Source organism: Lactuca sativa, chromosome 5, assembly GCF_002870075.4.
Source record: "Lactuca sativa cultivar Salinas chromosome 5, Lsat_Salinas_v11, whole genome shotgun sequence".
NCBI classification, from domain to species: domain Eukaryota; kingdom Viridiplantae; phylum Streptophyta; class Magnoliopsida; order Asterales; family Asteraceae; genus Lactuca; species Lactuca sativa.
The window spans coordinates 340,859,421-340,878,206 of record NC_056627.2 but is presented as its reverse complement, the minus strand read 5'-3'; the positions used below and the strand labels follow the sequence as shown (position 1 = coordinate 340,878,206).

At 32.5% G+C, this 18,786-nt stretch overlaps 2 protein-coding genes across 2 annotated transcripts; both read right to left on the bottom strand.

Moving 5' to 3' along the window:
- Positions 1-759: 759 nt before the first annotated feature.
- Positions 760-1,662, bottom strand: LOC111907242 (17.3 kDa class I heat shock protein). The gene has a single exon (XM_023903024.3). The coding sequence runs from the start codon at positions 1,450-1,452 to the stop codon at positions 982-984; it is 471 nt and encodes a 156-aa protein (XP_023758792.1). The 5' UTR covers positions 1,453-1,662; the 3' UTR covers positions 760-981.
- A 6,622-nt stretch (positions 1,663-8,284) lies between these two features.
- Positions 8,285-9,254, bottom strand: LOC111907241 (17.3 kDa class I heat shock protein). The gene has a single exon (XM_023903023.3). It carries the CDS (start codon positions 8,903-8,905, stop codon positions 8,435-8,437), a length of 471 nt encoding a protein of 156 aa, XP_023758791.1. The 5' UTR covers positions 8,906-9,254; the 3' UTR covers positions 8,285-8,434.
- Positions 9,255-18,786: the final 9,532 nt, after the last annotated feature.

The window sequence follows — 18,786 nt, the reverse complement described above, 5'->3', positions numbered from 1 at the left end:
CACCCAATCACGCAAAATTCTACGTAATCAAACATGGAGTTTTTAAGGACATATTTACTACACCCGGTAGAGTTACCACTAGAATAGCAATCACGAAGCAAACTATATTTTTCAATTTCAAGCAAGAAAAATCTAGGATATTGATCCTTGAAAGAGATATCACTAATCCAACTCCCACCCAAAATTTAGTCAAAGAATTATCACCTACTTTTTTTAGATATTCAAATATAGGACAATACCTTGATTGTTTTCTTGAATTGATAGCATATCTCCATCATTATTTTTGCAATAAATCTCGATTAAACATGAACAAACTTTTAATATTTTAATCCAACCTTTTCTTTCAAATTCAAAACTTTAATCCATCTTATCTATCAAATTTTCTTTTTTCGACACTCCCTCACATAAAAAATGATACCTCAAGGCTCAAGCTTTCCAGCCGTCTTACAACTTTATCCAAAACTATAAAGATAAACATTATATTTATATTGATTATAAAAATCACTAAAAATGTAAATTGAACAAATCAATAGTTATTTCATGTTCATTAATGTATATCAATAAAATTCTTAATCGCAAACTCAATGTAGTATCATCAATCTTTTCTAACTTAACAATAAACTCTTAATTGAAAACCTGCAAAATTTTATTATTTTATACGAATATTTGTTGACCAATGTACAAATAGAATCAATTAAACATCATTTTAATTGAACACCGGTTTTCTTGTACTTATTAAAAATAACAAATGAAACATCATTGCAACAATACCAACAATAACATATATTTATTCTTCATCGAAATTACAAAGACAATATACCAATCCTGCTACGCATTTCATCGAACACATGGTGGACGATTCAAATGCAAAAGAAAACAACATTACACCAGAATTATCGACACCCACAACAAAACATAACCAAGTAGACTCAGCAATATACACCCATAATTATGTATAACTTTGTAGACGGTGGAATTTCTTTAACCAGAGATCTCAATGGACTTCACATCGGGCTTCTTCACTTCTTCTTTGGGGACAGTAATTGTGAGCACTCCGTTTTCCATGGCTGCTTTCACCTGATCCATCTTAGCATTCTCCGGCAACCTGAACCTTCTGGTGAACTTCCCGCTGCTGCGCTCCACACGATGCCAAGTATCGTTTTTATCTTCTTTCTCGACATTTCTCTCGCCACTGATTTGTAGGATCCTGTCGTCCTCCACCTCCACCTTGATTTCTTCTTTCTTGATCCCAGGAAGATCGGCTTTAAACACATGGGCTTCTGGGGTTTCCTTCCAATCCACACGTGTGTTCACCAAGGCAGAGGTTTCACTTGAAACATGATCTGACGAAGATGAAATTGGGAAATCTTTGAAAGGATCCCAGATGTCGAGTGAGAATGGATCGAAGATGCTGCTTCGTCGGCCACCGAAGAAACTTGGAATGATCGACATCTTCCGACGTTTATTTGAAACTGATGTAACTTGAAAGGAGAATTTGCTTGGCTTGATTGACTGTCTGCGATTTTGCTAATTTATCAACGGTTATTTTGATTCGTCACTTCCGACTGGGATTGTGATTTATACATGATTCAGAGTATGGCCGAGAAATTTCTGGATATGGAAACACGAAGAAACTTCCCGATACTTCTAGTTTGTATTTTTCATTTAGTCTAAAGTCCATTTGATGTATACTTGTATAGTGTATGTGCTATTTACTTTTTAGCATAAATCACATCCAAAAAAATAATAATGCTTTTTATTTGGTTTTTATTTTCCTGTGCTAATTATTAAATAATCATATCAATAGTGTTTGTTATATTTTTTTTTATTAAAACCATTATATTTTTATTGAGATTTTACTGCTTGGTTATTTCTTAGGTCATCTCTAATGGATTAAACCTATGGAGAGTTGTATGAAATGTTAAGTAGGAAAGAGAATGTATACATTCATTTAAATTCTTAAAAAATTGATAAATTTTCATTACAAATCCATTGAACCATGCCCATTCAATCCCACACTCTCTCTCCTCTTTATTATATTCATATTTATTCTATTAAACTCTCATACAACTCCCATTGTGGATGGTCTTAGACGTTAAATATAACATTTGGATTTTTACTTTTTTTTACAAGATATTGATATGTTATTGGATCAAATTTTAAAAACCATAATAAAACTCGGGAAGAGTTCTGTAGTTTACAAGATTAGAACTTTCTTTTTTGTTTCCTTAGTTCAAAAAATATGAATAATTTTTTTTTCTTGGAAATCTATAAATTTCTAGTTCTAATGTCCTAAAATCCTCGACTTTTGGGTTTTGATATTTTAGACTTGAAGCTATGAAATAGACCTAGAGATAAGGTGAGAAAAACCGACCCACAAATTTCAAACTTAGTTATCATACATGGATTTGATCTCGCTGTTCATTGTCTCTTTCGACTTCACAGACTCAGTGTAACATCCACAGAAATCATGCAAAATTTAAAACTTTTTAAAAACATTTAAAAAACCATTGATTATTACAAAGTGTTTTCAAAATAGTTTCATATCAGAATTCCTAGAAATCATAATCATAAATCGAGGAAGTGTACGGTCACGCCTTCACCTTCCCGCAGTCATCCGTTGTACCTGAAACAATAATCGATAAATGTAAGCTCGAAGGCTTAGTGAGTTACCCCCCAAAATACTCATACTAACAACAATACACATATAAAAACAAACAACATACTATGGGTTCAATCATCCATCGAGATGGAATACCTCAGGCCCCTCAACCATCGGGTTGGAATGCCAACATACTATGAGTCCAATCATCCTCGGGATGGAATACTCTCGGCCCACAACCATCGGGTTGGAATGCCCACACACAATACATACATAACAGATACTATGGGTCCAATCATCCATCAGGATGGAATACCCCAGACCCCTCAACCATCGGGTTGGAATGCCAACATATTATGGGTCCAATCAACCATCGGGTTGGAATACCCCATAACCAGTCAAACATGTGCATCTATATCAAATAATCATATAACAGCCTATAGAGACAACATACTAGGGTCCTATCATCCTCGGGACGGAATACCATCAACTACCAATCAATCATGTGCACATATAACATGTAATCTCCTACCAGCATACAAACAGTCAGACCAAACTACATGTCACTAAGCATACATGCCCCACAGTGTAAACAATCTGAGGCTAAAGGATTTGATTCCACAACGGTTAGACTCAGACGAGAGTTGCGAAGTAGATCCCAACCCTTCAGTCTAAGATCCTTTAAACCATGTAAGCTAGCACGTACATATAGTCATACAGACCTAACAGATCACTAATCATAACATCATCCTAAACCAGAATACAGATCTAACATAAAATCACAACACGTAATCACAAGATAACTAAGATAACAATCCAAAGGGTCGGCCTTGGCGCCTTAGACCCTTGAGTATAGTGAGGATAACTCACCTCGTAATGTCGATCTGAACTGAAGAATCAAACTCCCGAATCGTTGTCTCACCAAAAATCCCGAACTATCCAAAATAACGAATATTAAGTCAATAAATGGGAATACTAATTTTACCAAGAGTCCCACCTATAATAATAGTCCTTTTTGCCTTCCCTCTAATTTGGGCCAAGGCCCAATACCAAATCCATGATCCACAAGTCCACATATGCAAGGCCCATTATTGGCCCAATTTTCTAAATTGGGCCCAACTCCCTATTTGGGCCTTATTCTAAGATCCAAATTCAAAAATGGCCCAAAACACTATTATTCAGAAAGCCCAGCAAGGCCCAAGTCCAATTAGTCCAAAAGCTGCCCAATCCCGAAGCCTAACTTGTCGAAAGCCAACCAGAGGACGTATGTGAGGCGTACTCCTCTGGTACGCTGAGCATACTCTTCCTAACGTTGACCACTATCGGGGTGGTTGACCCAGTATGCTGGGTGTACAGGATTTATGCGGGGCGTATGCGGGGTTTTGCCAAAACCCTAATAAGTGTTTAATAACTTAGCACTTAAGACCCTCTCTAAGGTCTCGAACTTTAACACTTTGGACGTCCATAAAGCTCTTAACACATGGTCTTAATCCATTAAGACATTTCTACTACATGCATGGGACATCCTAAGCTATTAGAACCTCATTTTTATCACTTAGGACCCTCTCTAAGGTCTGAAAGGACAACTCATCTCGTCCATATCATAACTTGCACCAACTTGGGACTTTTGGGACAAGAAATGGTTCCATAAAGCTAGCATTGCAAGATCTATATCATAAAGCATAAAGTTTGAACCTTTTTACCTTTGGAGCTTCTATAGCACAAGGAAACTTCAGATCTACAAGCTTACCTTCCTCCTCCAACTATTTGATGCAATGCCTTCACCTTCAAGAGCTTAAAACACACACTAACTCACACTCACACATAAAACTAGGGTTTAGGACGTTTCTGGAATATAGAGGCTAGGAATGATGAGAGAAAATGAACCATAATGATGTTTATATAGCCCCCAAACCTAAATATTAGGGCTTCCTTCTTACATGAGTACGCCCAGCGTACACAAGTGTACGTACAGCGTACTAGGGCGCGCCTAGTACGCTCAGCGTACGCTTATGTACGCGCAGTGTACTCCTCCTGGTCCCAAAATTGCAACTTAGCCCTTAGGCTTTTCATGGCTTTACCCTTCCATCCCCATGGACTATAAATGAAAAATCTTGGGATGTTACACTCAGGGCCCGCCATTGCTTCCTTATAGTTAGAAGGCTCATACAAATTTATCAGTGTACTATCACTGATAAACGTATAACCATCTTAAGTAATATGGAAACCATAAAACTCAGGTGGCTTTCTCACTCTACTGGAACGCCTAAGAGGTAATGACTCGTCAATTGGTTCAACTGAAATTTCTTTCTCAGGTTGAGCCCTAGCATTTTCAGAGGTTCCTTCATCGTTTGACTCCTAGATTTTTTCAAGATCAGTTGTACTCCCACTATCCTCTTTGATAACTTTTTAGATATGCTCAAATGCTCTACTAAAGCATATACACTCGTAGGCCTTGATTTTGAGAATCAGGAAATATGTTATTGACAAATCAAGCCGAAAGAAAAAAAAAGGTATGCTCTGCATTGGATTATCAAGACAACAAGAATACCAGTTACCATGATTCTTTTATTTGCTTTCAGACAAGCATTCGATTTTTATGATTTTGAATTTAAGGTAGGTTGCTTTCATTACTTTCTTTCTTTTATTTGCAATGATGAATCATTTTGTTGTTTTCTTGCACTTTTTACTGATTGTATGATTAAATGTCTCGGCTCATTGATGAAGAGCCCGAAAGGGTCGTGGTTGTGGTTGAAAATTCAAAAGAAGCCAAACTACTAGGGATGATGTGTAAACTATGAAGCTTATATGGAGTACCTTTATTGTGAATTGATATATAGGTTAGATGCCTGAGTATGCTTTGAATGACCTTTAAACTGTTCGACACATTTCAATTTTAGCTTAATATTCTAATATTTCCATTTTGACCCTCAAATGTAAAAGATTTTTATCCAAAATGAAATATTTTGAACATAATTGAGTCTAATATTTGAACATGATATTGAATCTTTTTAGTCTACATCTAAAATGAGTCTAATATCATCAACTGTGGTTGAAATCTTTAGTTTTTTTTATGTATTTACTCCTGGTTTAAAATCTTTCATGAACAACGTAATCATCCTCACATTCTTCAACTATAGATTGGCAACACATTTTACTAGGCGCAACAACATAATTATCCTCACATTCTTCTACTATAGATTAGCAACACATGTTGTAAAATTCTTGGTGGTCGACTTCAGCATGATGAAAATGGTATTATTGTATTTTACAAAACCATCATTGGTTCCACCGATATTTGATAATATGTCTCTAAATATTTTATGCTTCAAGGGTTTCTTTCAATTTTATATTATAAACATTGAACTTTGAGAAATTTATCCAATATATATATATATATATATATATATATATATATATATATATATATATATATATATATATATATATATATATATATATATATATATATATATATATATATATATATATATTATATTAACCTAAAATAACAAACTATATTTTTTAAAGAGTAATATTATATAAACAAATACTGAGAAAAAAATAGTAACTTATGCTAAACAATAAGATAAAAATCTTTCGTACACTATCTTTAATTTCTAAAATCAAAACGAACATTTAAATATTTTAGTTTGACAAATTAGGAATTTGAGAAGTTTTAATATGAACTCAATTGTTTAATAATAGTTAATTTAACATATACGATGGGAAATTAAAAACTAATTTATCATTGCTTTTCGTAAGGGAATATGAGTTACGAAGGTAACTAACTTTTCGGTATGTTTACATCTGGGTACCTATATTTTTTTTGTACACATTTAGGTAACAAACTTGTTGGAAGTGTTTACATATAACCATTATGACCTGTTATAGCAGGTTAAATCCTAGATGTAAACGCTTTCAACAAGTCCGTTACCTAGATGTGTACAAAAAAATTAGTTACCCAAATATGAACAAAACGAAAAGTAAAAATTAAATTACACGAATGGTCCCTGTGGTTTGGGGGAATTTGTATTTTTGGTCCCTAACTTATTTTTTTAACTTGGATGGTCCCTACTGTTTATTTTTGTTGCGCGTTTGGTCCCTATCTTACCTAAAAAGACTATTGTGCCCTTATTAATTTATTTTTTAATTAATTTTTTATTTACGTATTTATTTTTTACATATTTAAAAAAATTAATAGACTACACATATTTGTATCTCCTCGGATGATCCCTAATATTTATTTTTTAATTAATTTATTTTTTTAACTCGGATGGTCCCTACTGTTTAATTTTGTTATGAGCTTGGTCTCTGTCTTACCTAAAAAGACTATTGTACCCTTATTAATTTATTTTTTTAAATAATTTTCTTGTTTATGTACTTATGCTTTATGTATTTAAGAAAAATTAGTAGACCCCACATATATGTATCTCCTCACCATCCCGTCTCTCATCCTTCTCAACTTCTATTTATTTTCCATTTTTAGTGATATCGACGTCTTCATCATCACTTCTTTTTTCGGTCTTTCAACTCTGTCAAATCAATACCGCAACCCACTAAAGATGAAGAAACTGTAGGTTATGGTGTTGGTTCGCTAGAGTTGAAGTACCAAAAAAAGAAGGATGGTGAAGACAACGATGTTACTAAAGATGGAAAAGAAATAGAAGTTTGGGAGGATGAGAGATGAGATGGTGACCGGTAAGACTCAAATTAAATTTCTCAAATGTGGTTTCAGGATTACGGTGAGGAGATACAGATATGTGGGGTATATTAATTTTTGTAAATATATAAAAAAATAAATATATAAATAAGAAAATTAATTAAAAACAATTAATAAGGGCAAAATAGTCTTTTTAGGTAAGACATGAACCAAACGCGTTACAAAAATAAACAGTAGGGACCATTCGAGTTAAAAAAATAAATTAATTAAAAAATAAACAGTAGGGTGGTCTATTAATTTTTTTAAATATACAAAAAATAAATACATAAATAAGAAAATTAATTAAAAAATAAATTAATAAGGCACATTAGTCTCATTAGGTAAGATAGGAACCAAACGCGCAACAAAAATAAACAATAGGGACCATCCAAGTTAAAAAAAAAAAATAAGTTAGGGACCAAAAACACAAATTCCCCTAAACCACAGGGACCATTCGTGTAATTTAATTTTTACTTTTCGTTTTGTTCATATTTGGGTAACTATTTTTTTTTTACACATCTAGGTAACGAACTTGTTGAAACCGTTCACATTTAGGATTTAACCTGCTATAGCAGGTCATAATGGTCATATGTGAACACTTCCAACAAGTTTGTTACCTAGATTTATACAAAAAAAAAGATAGTTACCCAGATGTGAACATATCGAAAAGTTAATTACCTTCCTAAGTCATATTCCCTTTTCGTAACTTTCTTCATACTTCCTTAGCTATTGATCTGATTATTGTTGGTTAGTTTTTACGAATGATGTGATTATTTAGATAAGTGTTTTATTTCAATAACCATTACAGCTGAAATTTAACTAGAATAAGGTTGATATAACTTAAAGATGCAGCAGTTTTTCATGCTAATATTGATAAAACCGATCCTTAAAGATGCAGCAGTTTTTTATGCTAATATTGATAAAATCGATGTTAAATTTTTGTTAATTTGTAGCTGTGTATGTCAATAAAAATGAGTTAATTACGAGATAACAGGCGCATTTTATTCTTTATCGAAATTACAAAAAAGGTATTGTTCTTCCAGGCATTTCATCAAATACATAGGGGACGAACCAAACACAAAAGCACATTACACCAAATTCATATAGAACATCCTGGACTGTGGATTTTTTTAACCAGATATCTCAATGGACTTCACATCGGGCTTCTTCACTTCTTCTTTGGGGATAGTAATTGTGAGCACTCCGTTTTCCATGGCTGCTTTCACCTGATCCATCTTAGCATTCTCCGGCAACCTGAACCTTCTGGTGAACTTCCCACTGCTGCGTTCCACACGATGCCAAGTATCCTTTTTATCTTCTTTCTCGACATTTCTCTCACCACTGATTTGAAGTATCCTGTCGTCCTCCACCTCCACCTTGATTTCTTCTTTCTTGATCCCAGGAAGATCGGCTTTAAACACATGGGCTTCTGGGGTTTCCTTCCAATCCACACGGGTGTTTACCAACGCGGAGGTTTCTCTCGAGACATGATCAGACGAAGATGAAATCGGGAAATCTTTGAAAGGGTCCCAGATGTCGAGTGAGAATGGATCGAAGATGCTGCTTCGTCGGCCACCGAAGAAACTTGGAATGATCGACATCTTCTATGTTTATCTGAAACTGTTGCAAGAAGAATTCGCTTAGTTTGATTTGTTGGGATTTTTGCTGATTTTGATTTGGCATTTGTTAATGGGTTGGGATTATATATTATATGCTTAAGAGATGACGAGAACTTTCTGGATGGCTCCTTACGATCGATAATCGTTTGCAGGCTTGGAGAAACTAGAACCTTCTCCATTCTTCCGTTGCAACAGGAAGGGGAAGCTTTGCAATACTTCTATCGACAAAATTATATAAATAGTCCTGCTATTAAAAGTCAAAAAGACAAAAACTCAGTCTTTTGTAAATCGTTTAACAAATATAGTCCATGTTGTTTCAAAATTTGCATGAATGATTATTTTTGTTAATACAGTTAATTTTAGTCCCTTGGTGAGGATAATTTGGTATTTTCAAACATTAAAGACCCAATTTGTGACTCTGGGTAAAATAGAAACCATTTATGTAATTTTGTCTACATTTTATTTATTTTATTTTTACGAGTTTTAGCTTTTACATGGTTTTACTTTTTAAAATATCATTTTGAAACATTCACTTTGTATTTTAAAAAAATTTATTTTTACTCACTCATTTATTAAATTTTCATGTTTATCAACTCGTAGTATATATTATTTAATTTTTTATAATAACTTTTGTTCATCAACCTAAAAGAAAATTAATTTTTACATGCTTATTTTTATATATATTTTAGTATAAATTCAAGATGATCAAAATTTTGATGTGAATTTAAAACTTTCAATCGTTATTTTTTTAAAAGTACTTATTTGTTTTTTTTATACATGTGTCTGTTTAAATTCGAATTTTTTATGTTTCGACGTAATTTTGTTTACGTTTTTGTGCTTAATTTTATGTGCGTTACTTACGTATTAGTCGGATCACATATAATAACATTTGTCCGTTAGCTTAAAAAGAACGTATATATTCGAGTTTGTCTACATTTTGACGTATTATTATTATTTACTTTTTATGCTTAATTTTGTCTACGTTTCATACATATGAATCGGGTCACATAAAATAACTTTTATTCGTTAACTTAAAAAAAACTATTTTTTACATGCTTATTTTTATCTATTTGTATTTGTTAGTATAACTTCATAGTTTCAATATAATTTTTTTACTGAAAAGATGTATCCCATTCTTTGTGCATTGTATTCTTGTTGGGAAAATGAGGTGCACTGGGTGGCACCACACCTTTCAATTTAAGTGATAATATTTTTAACTAATGATTAATATTTTATTTTACAAATTTTTTTAACACTATTATAGCGTTATTTGTTTTCTTATAACTTTTTAAAACTTTTTTTTTTAATTTTATTTTTTTAAATAACCTTTCTAAAACTTATTTTGCATGTATTTTTACAACATATTTCTTTTACAAATATTTTTAAATATTTTTTACAACCTATGAAGGTTTAAAAATGTAAGAAAATATTTAAAAAGTTTGAAACGTCAGTAAATGTGTTTAAAATATTACGATTACTTTTTAGAAAATTTAAAAAAAGTTTCAAAAAAAGTTTTTAATAACTTATATGTTTTTAAATTTAATTACATTTTTTTTATAATTTTTAAAAACTTTATAACTTTTTTACTTATAATTTTTCAACATTCTTAGGTTGTAAAAAAATTTAAGACGGTTGTAAACTAGTTTAAAAAGTGTAAGTAGAAAACTTAAAAATGTTGTAAAAATGGTGTAAAATAAGTTTAAAACGTTTAAAAAAAGTTATAAAAATTATGAAAAAAAAAGTATAAAAGATTTGTATATTTTTTAAAGTTGTCAGATAATTTGTAAAAAAGTTTGTAAAAGATGTTTAAAAAAATTGTAAAAAGTCTATAAAAATTTACCTAAAACAAAACTAATTCGAAAACCTAATAACTAGGTTGATAATCTTTCAAAATATGTTTAAAATCAAATTAAATTTTTTAAAAAAAAAAACATAAAAAAAAAGAAAAAAAATTTAAATAATAAAAAAAGATAAAAAAAAATTAAAATACTTCTATATAATAAAACTAAAGATAAGTAAAAATTAATAAATTAATAAATATAATAATATATAGGGCGTATTCAGTAAAATTAGCTGGTAGCGGGTAGCGGATAGCTTGTAGCTTGTAGCGTTTTGTTAAACGCTACATGAAGTAACATTTGGATTTGGAGCATTTTGTTTAAACTAAACGCTAGAAGCTTGTAGTGCCGAACGAGCCTTTCTGTTCAAAACGGAGCGTTTTGTTAAACGCTAGAAGCTAGAAGCTCCCAAACGCTCCGTACAGAACACGCCCATGATAATATTATTTGAAACTTAAAATATCCGACTTAAAAAAATATATAATCTAATCTTATATTAAACCTAATAAAAAAAAACTAATGTTTAAGGGATGAAAACTCAAAGAATGTAGGAGAGTTTCAATGTAAAAAAGGTTTGATTTTGAATAGTTGCATTTGTAATTATTTAGCAACACCAAATTAAAAGGCAACGCTCTGTGTAGGATAGAAGGTATGTTGTTGTTTTTTTTTTTCAATTGTGTTTTCTTTTAATTTTTCTTGTATCGATCTACAAAAATAGGATGTTATAATGCACGAATAAATTAATATTTTCTGTTAATTTTTCTGTCAAAGAAGTCTTCGGTTTAGGGAATTGTCATAAAGCATAATTCTAATTCCATCAAGTACAACAACTTTATAAAGCATAGAGGCATGGATAGGAATTTTACATTGCTATTTTATAAGCTTAGAATAAAGTATATTTCTATTTTTTTGATGCATCCCGTTATGTAGTCCATAACATTGTTGTCCTTTTTTAATCCCTTTTGAACCTACAATTCACAAACAATGATGATCAAGGAAGAAGATAAGTGATAAAAGAAAACTATTTACAGTGAATCAATGGAATTCTTACCTTTTCTTGAAATCTGTAGGCACAAAGAACAACTGTGGATATAATTTACATGCAATGAAAGCAGGAATTACAGCATTGAGCCCAAACTTTCGTGCCTGAAACTTGGAAATTATGCTTTTAATAGAGCAAATTTTATATGAAAAAAAAAGAGTAATTGATGCTTAAAAGAGAAATTAAGATCATTAAGTAAGTAAGATCTAGATTATTTACAACAGTTATAGGATTTGCAATCAAGAATGTAACCTAATAAGCTAAGACCTTAGTTTACATGGAATATATTGCCATTTTGTGCTATGTCATATTGCCATTAAGGGAATGATACACCTAAATGGTTATTATATAAATGAGAATATTTCAATAGGTAGTTCTTCTATAGGAAATAAACTTCAAACTTATAATCCAAAATGATTTAAACTTTTAGTAGTTAAATATTACCATGATTGAAATAAAGAAAATTATAGCTGCTACCACCTCCACGCATCACCAGCAATCCATGTCACAGTTCTTGCACATAAATCCAACAATTTTACCCTTTTATAGTTTCGCCTACATACAAATCCATACCACACATGTGAAGTTTGAGCTATATACAAATCTGAATCGGATTAAGTTTTACCTGTAGTTGCTTCATCTCTCTTAACCAATTTTCTGCTTCTCATAAAACGTTCAAGACCTAAAAAAGGGAGGGGTAGGGGTACCCATAGTCAGAATCGAACACATGATTGAAACACACACCATAAAAATAGGGAATTTGAGATCATAACCTTATATTTTTCACTAATGTCAATATCTTCATACTTCAGAGATGTTGTAGCCACCCTGTAGGCACAAATAAGATGAAGCAGATGGTATAAAAATGCACGTTTTTATGAGTGCAACTTTTTTGCTCTTCTGATTTCTTTAAATTCAATAACTTAGTAATTTAGCTTATTAGGCTTAAGGAATTTAAATATACACACTTTTTTTTAGTAGGAAACATTCTCAGAGATGAAGTAAAATATGGTATAATCGACATGTAGTCACTGGAAGCTTGTAATTTTGTTAATTTCATAAACACGAAAATCTCAAGTATTACCATAACATGTGATTCAGGAGACATTTCCTGTATTTTTTTTAATATCAATTTCTTGTAATTAGTATTACCTTACCCAAATAAGTTAATAAAAAACCATAGCCATCTAACCAAAAAGGCTATAATATGTTAATCAAAGGAAGTTTGAAATTTAACCGGGAAACCAAAGAAGGCAAATGTTACTGAAACTAGGGGTGTAAACGAGCCGAGCCGAGCCTAAGCCTGACCAAGCTCAAGCACAACTCGTTTAATTTTGAGGAAGCTCGAGCTCAATTCGAGCCTTAAAATGAAGCTCGAGCTCGGCTCGTGAACAACTTAGTGGGCTCGCGAGCCTAATCGAGCCTAAACGAGTCTCTATGTATATATATATATATATATATATATATATATATATATATATATGTGTGTGTGTGTGTGTGTGTGTATGTATGCATATATGTATGTGTATATATATATATATATATATATATATATATATATATATATATATATATATAGTTCAAATAAAAACATATATTAACGTAAAAACACTATTTTTATGTTATTATTCTGCAATGAATTTTGTATGAACAACTTTATGTCATTACTCTACAATGAATGAAAGAATAGTCACACAGGTTAAAACTAAAATTAGAATTTACTATAAAAATGCACATACATAAATTTATAGTAGAATAATAACATTCCAATGAATATATGAATATTGAAACATTAATATTCATATTAGAATTACTTCAACAATACACATATACAATATTCATTAAAGAATAACAACATAAACATATTGTTTTTACGTTCTCACACTATTTACTGTTTTTATTTGAACTTACTTCTCTCTCTCTCTCTCTCTCTCTCTCTCTATATATATATATATATATATATATATATATATATATATATATATATATATATATATATATATATATAGGCTCGTTTAGGCTCGCAAGCCCATTAATTGAGGCTCGACTCGAGCTTGCTTAATAAACAAGCCTCATATTTAGGATCGAGCTCGGCTCAGGCTCGTTTAATTTGATCTCAAGTCGAGCTTTTAACGAGTCCATCCCGAGTAGCTCGACTCACTTACACCCCTAACTGAAACCTATGACCAATTTTATACAAGAAACTTACAATTCTCTATACTCCTTAATGACATCGAAATCAAAATCTCTTTTCATTCCTCATTTCTTCAATTTCTATGGAAGAACGTCACTGAATCAGTAACTATGGTGATGAAATTAGAGCAAAAGAAGAGAAGTGGTTTACATTAAAAATGTGTATGTATATGAATATGATATTAGGAACAACCAATGAGCGGATAGGTGAGGTTTAAATTTCCAGCATCTTCAATTATGTCATATTTCAATACTAAATAAAAAGGTTATTTGGAGGCATTTTACAACAATAAGCAAGCTAATGTCATGCATGTATTTGGGACTTGTCAGTTATAAGAACATCATCCTCCAACTTGGGTGGGGTCTCATGTTCAACTAGTAAATATATACCAAAACCAGTTCTTGACCAATCCCGCTCCAAGGGATAAATACCTTAAATAATTATAGCCAATAAGCAGATAAAATATGCTTTCTGGCATCTACCAACACACGAATTTGTCTTTTTTAGCCCCTTACCCTTCATCAAGCCCATACTGATTAAATTATTAAGGATATTAACAAAGAGACATCCATCATGCAGAAAAGGCAAGAACGAATCAGAGTGGCAAAATCCATAGAAAACACGAAATGCAATAATTCTCTATGTGATTAAGAGAAAAATTATTAGTCCCCATCTTGATCCAAGGAACAATCAAATTTCAAAATATAGTGTATGATATACTTGCCCAACATTCGGCTCCATATACAATCATACACTAAGATATAACATGAAATTTGTGGCAGTGGGTTACTAATATCTATCTAGCCTACATTGTTTTAATTTTATTTGAAAGTTATTATGCAGCCAACATTGTGTGTTATTGTAACACTAGGTTTTTTGGATTGGATCGATTTAGGGCTTCAAGGAGTCAAAAGCATGGTTTTTGGGAAAAACCAACGATCACGATGTGACCATTGAAGGGTCACGATGTGAGAAGGGATTTAATAAAGATTCTGATTTAACTGAGCTCATGATGTGAGCAATAAGAGTTCACGGTGTGAGGTACGTTGCAGCCCAACATGATCTTTTAGGGTTTCTATCATGTTTAAACCTCATAAACTTCATTTTAGGGTTCCAAACCAGCCTCCTTCGTCCCTAAACTCAGTAAAACCCTAACCCTAGCCTCTTCTTGTGTTTCTTGATCTTTTGTTGGAGTTTTGGAGGTTTAAAGAAGAAGAGATCACCATGGAAGCATAGTTGCAGCTTGGAAGCTTCATTTGCAACCTTTAGCCATACTTTTGGACTGGTGTGAGTAATCAAGATCCAAGCTTTATGTTTCCTTATTGCTAGATCTAAGGTTATATGCATACTTATCCAAGATCTTAAGAGTTAAAGTGTTAGGACTCCATAAAGTTGGCAACTTTATGGGTCCTTAGGGTCCCTGGATGCTTATATGTCATGGATCGGAATTTTGAATGATGTTGGAGCTCAAGCATGAGAATTTATCTTCTTTTTCTCCACGAATGAACTAATTTGAGACCAAGTCCTGTATTCGACATATTTTAACGTCCTGTTCCGAATCGTTTTCTAATTCGGGGCTGTGGCCCAAAGATGGGTTATCATTAGGCTTAGGGCCTTTGGGGAAAAGATATTTAGACCCAATTGCATGTAGGTAATGTAATTTAGATGATCCAAGAGTTCGGTTTGTGTTTAGGAGCCAAGGCATATATCGGTAAAGTGTCAGTTCGGGCTTTTTATATCTAAATTATTTTTATATTATACTTGAATAAAATATTCATAAGCACATTACACATATATAAATTGAACGTATGTTGTGTAATATTTGTATAAAACCGTTTCATTTTTGTTGAGGTTGTAAGTAAAGTAAAAAAGAAAGAAAGTATAAGAAATGTACACAACTTGCAAGGTTGTCTAGTTACATATTAATGAGTCATTTTAAAATATAAAAGATGTTTCGCATTAAATTAAAAAGGTTCTTTGAATAGTTCATAAACATGTATGGGGAGTATCTGTTGATGCTCACCACAAGTTGTATTTATGTTATGTGTTAACGGAAAAAAAAACCGAAAACCGAAATAAAAAACTGAAAAACCGATAGAAAACCGAAAAAAATTAACGGTTTGGTTTCTCTAAAATAAAAAACCAAAACTATTTGTTCGGTTTCAGTTTTAGTCAAAAACTGAACCAAATCGACTCATACTCACCCCTATTTTGTGATTAATGATTTTCAAGTTTATGGAATTGAAATGTGTAATAAGGGAGAAAATAGTAAAATAGAGCTTCTCAGCATGACCAAAGTTGATTTTTGAAAACCTTTTTTTGGAGGAAAAAAGCTTTCTAATTTCAACTTCATACCAAAACGAGTTTAGAGACCAATCAAAGCCCCTTTTTATTATGCTTCAAGTTCATTCTTCTTAATGTTTGTTCCTTATTGGTTCTTTGAAAAGCAAATCGTAGTTTCTTTTAAGTTGCTATGTTAGACTAAGTTTATGTATTGCATTGTACTTTACTTAAATTACAGGGTACGTAATTGTATTTATCTAACCTATATATTAGTTTGTTTTTGAGACATATGTGTACCATATCAATCCCTTACCATCATGAACCTCATCCAATAGATCACCTTACCAACATGTATTCAATCGAAAAGCTGACTACACCTTTCTTCGGGTTTTCAGTTGTGAATGTTTTCCACATCTTCGCCCCTACAATAGACATAAAATGGATTTTCGCTCCACTCCTTGTATATTTCTTGGTTACAGCCCACTACACCATGGTTACCGGTGCCTTGACACTTCCACGGATCGAATCTACATTGATTGCCATGTTCGATTCAATGAGAATGTTTTTCCGTTCAAACGCCCACCTCCTCCTAGTACCACTCTTGTCACTACCTATGTTTCGTCTCTCCCATGTTGTATACATGATCCTACTTATACTACTACTACTAGTACCGATGACTCACCACCAGACACTCCTCCTACATCTCCTATCACCACTCCTTTGGAAGCACACTACCTCTCATGTAACGCCCGCAGTTCCGGACTAGTCAATTTAGAGACAATAAGTGTCGAAAAACGACTTTTCGACAAAATATTATTTAGAATAAATAATCTTAACCAAGTTGTAGAATATGCCACAAGGGTTCCATACATATAAAGAACACCGAAATTCGAGTTATAACGAAGAAGTTATGGCCCGTCGAAGTTTCGTGACAAAACCGGCACGACACTGCGTGACGTAATAGTGAATTTATGATAGAGTACTTTTTAGCCTTAGTAATCTAAACGAAATTCGTAGTATACTTTAAATCAAGAGCGTGCATAAAAAGAACGTCCAAATCTGACTTCGTATGAGAAAATTATGATTTTTCTAAGATTTAGCATAACAGTGCACAACCCGGAGATTTTTGGCCAACGCAACCTAAATGATAATTCATGATCTCATTAATAGGAGCTCAACAATAAAAAGACAGACGAAAACGAAGTCTGTATGTAGAAGTTATGAATTTTACGCAATCATTTAACAGTATAATCTTCTCATACTGTTAAATTTAAAATCGGTCGAGAACTAGCTGACAGAGTCAAAAGGAAAGTTGTATATCTTGTCTTCACCTATGCGTGGATATATATAACGTTAAAAACGGAGTTCGTATGTGAAAGTTGTGAATTTTTAAAGATTAACTGTTTTACCTGCGTCCGGCGCCACGTGTCAGCACCAGACTTCGCCTTGGAGCCTACGCAAAGCTCACGACGTGAGCACCCTTTCTTACGACATAAGAAGGCCCAGACAACCTATAAATAAAGGCGTAAATCACCCCCAAAACTCACACCTTTCATACTCTTTCTCACCCATTACCCCAAACCCTCTCTCCCATTCCCCAACACTTCCTAAGTGTTAAAGGCGAGCCCCGGAGCGCCTGAAGGCTCCGAGAAGAAGAGCTTTTGGCTCGGAAGTTCTGCCCCTGCAGAGCCCGTCTCCCAGCCGAACCCCCTCATAGGTAAGATTCGCCTACCCTATTTTAAATATAACTTATATTTAAATATAATGTCGTCATTATAAACCTATAAATAAGATTTATCATTGATTCAAAGTCATTATACTGATTAAATAGGCTGTGATTTAGTGAGGTGTTTAAAGTGAGATTTTCAAACAGTATACTTCGTATACCAAACGGACCCTACCTCTGATATGATCCTACCTGGTTGTTCCTTACTTGATAGATCATGAAGTAGACTTTGAGTTAATGACGAATCTAGACTAATAATTAGTCGCAATAAAGATTAGACTAAAACTTAGCGATAATAATGCTAGGTTTCGTCGAAGGAAAATAGAATTGTTAAAAGTGAAGCGTTGCCCGAGTTTAGAATCATCACTTTAACAAGTGAGTGCATAGTTACTTTCATCTTACACATAGATATGAAGTATTTTATATAAATTACGCGCTATGTGTGCATATAACCTGTATACTTGCTATCTATGTTGGATGAACAATTTCATACATGTTTTAAATAATTTAAATTGTATATGTATTTATATCTACGAATATGTTGGGTAAAACATGAGAAGATGAATGATGAGAGATGAAAGATGATATGAGTGAACATTGGCAACTATAGACTTAGTGCCTAACAAATAACATTGGCAACTATGGAATTAGTGCCTATTGGATAAACGTTGGTAGTTATGGACTTAGTACCTGTTAGATAAACGTTGGTAGCTATGGACTTAGTACCTATTAGATAAACACTGGTAGCTATGGATTTAGTACCCAATGTATGAACTTTAG

Coding starts and splice junctions, on each gene's coding strand:
- LOC111907242 (XM_023903024.3), bottom strand. CDS start 1,452: ATGTCGATCATTCCAAGTTTCTTCGGTGGCCGACGAAGCAGCATCTTC.
- LOC111907241 (XM_023903023.3), bottom strand. CDS start 8,905: ATGTCGATCATTCCAAGTTTCTTCGGTGGCCGACGAAGCAGCATCTTC.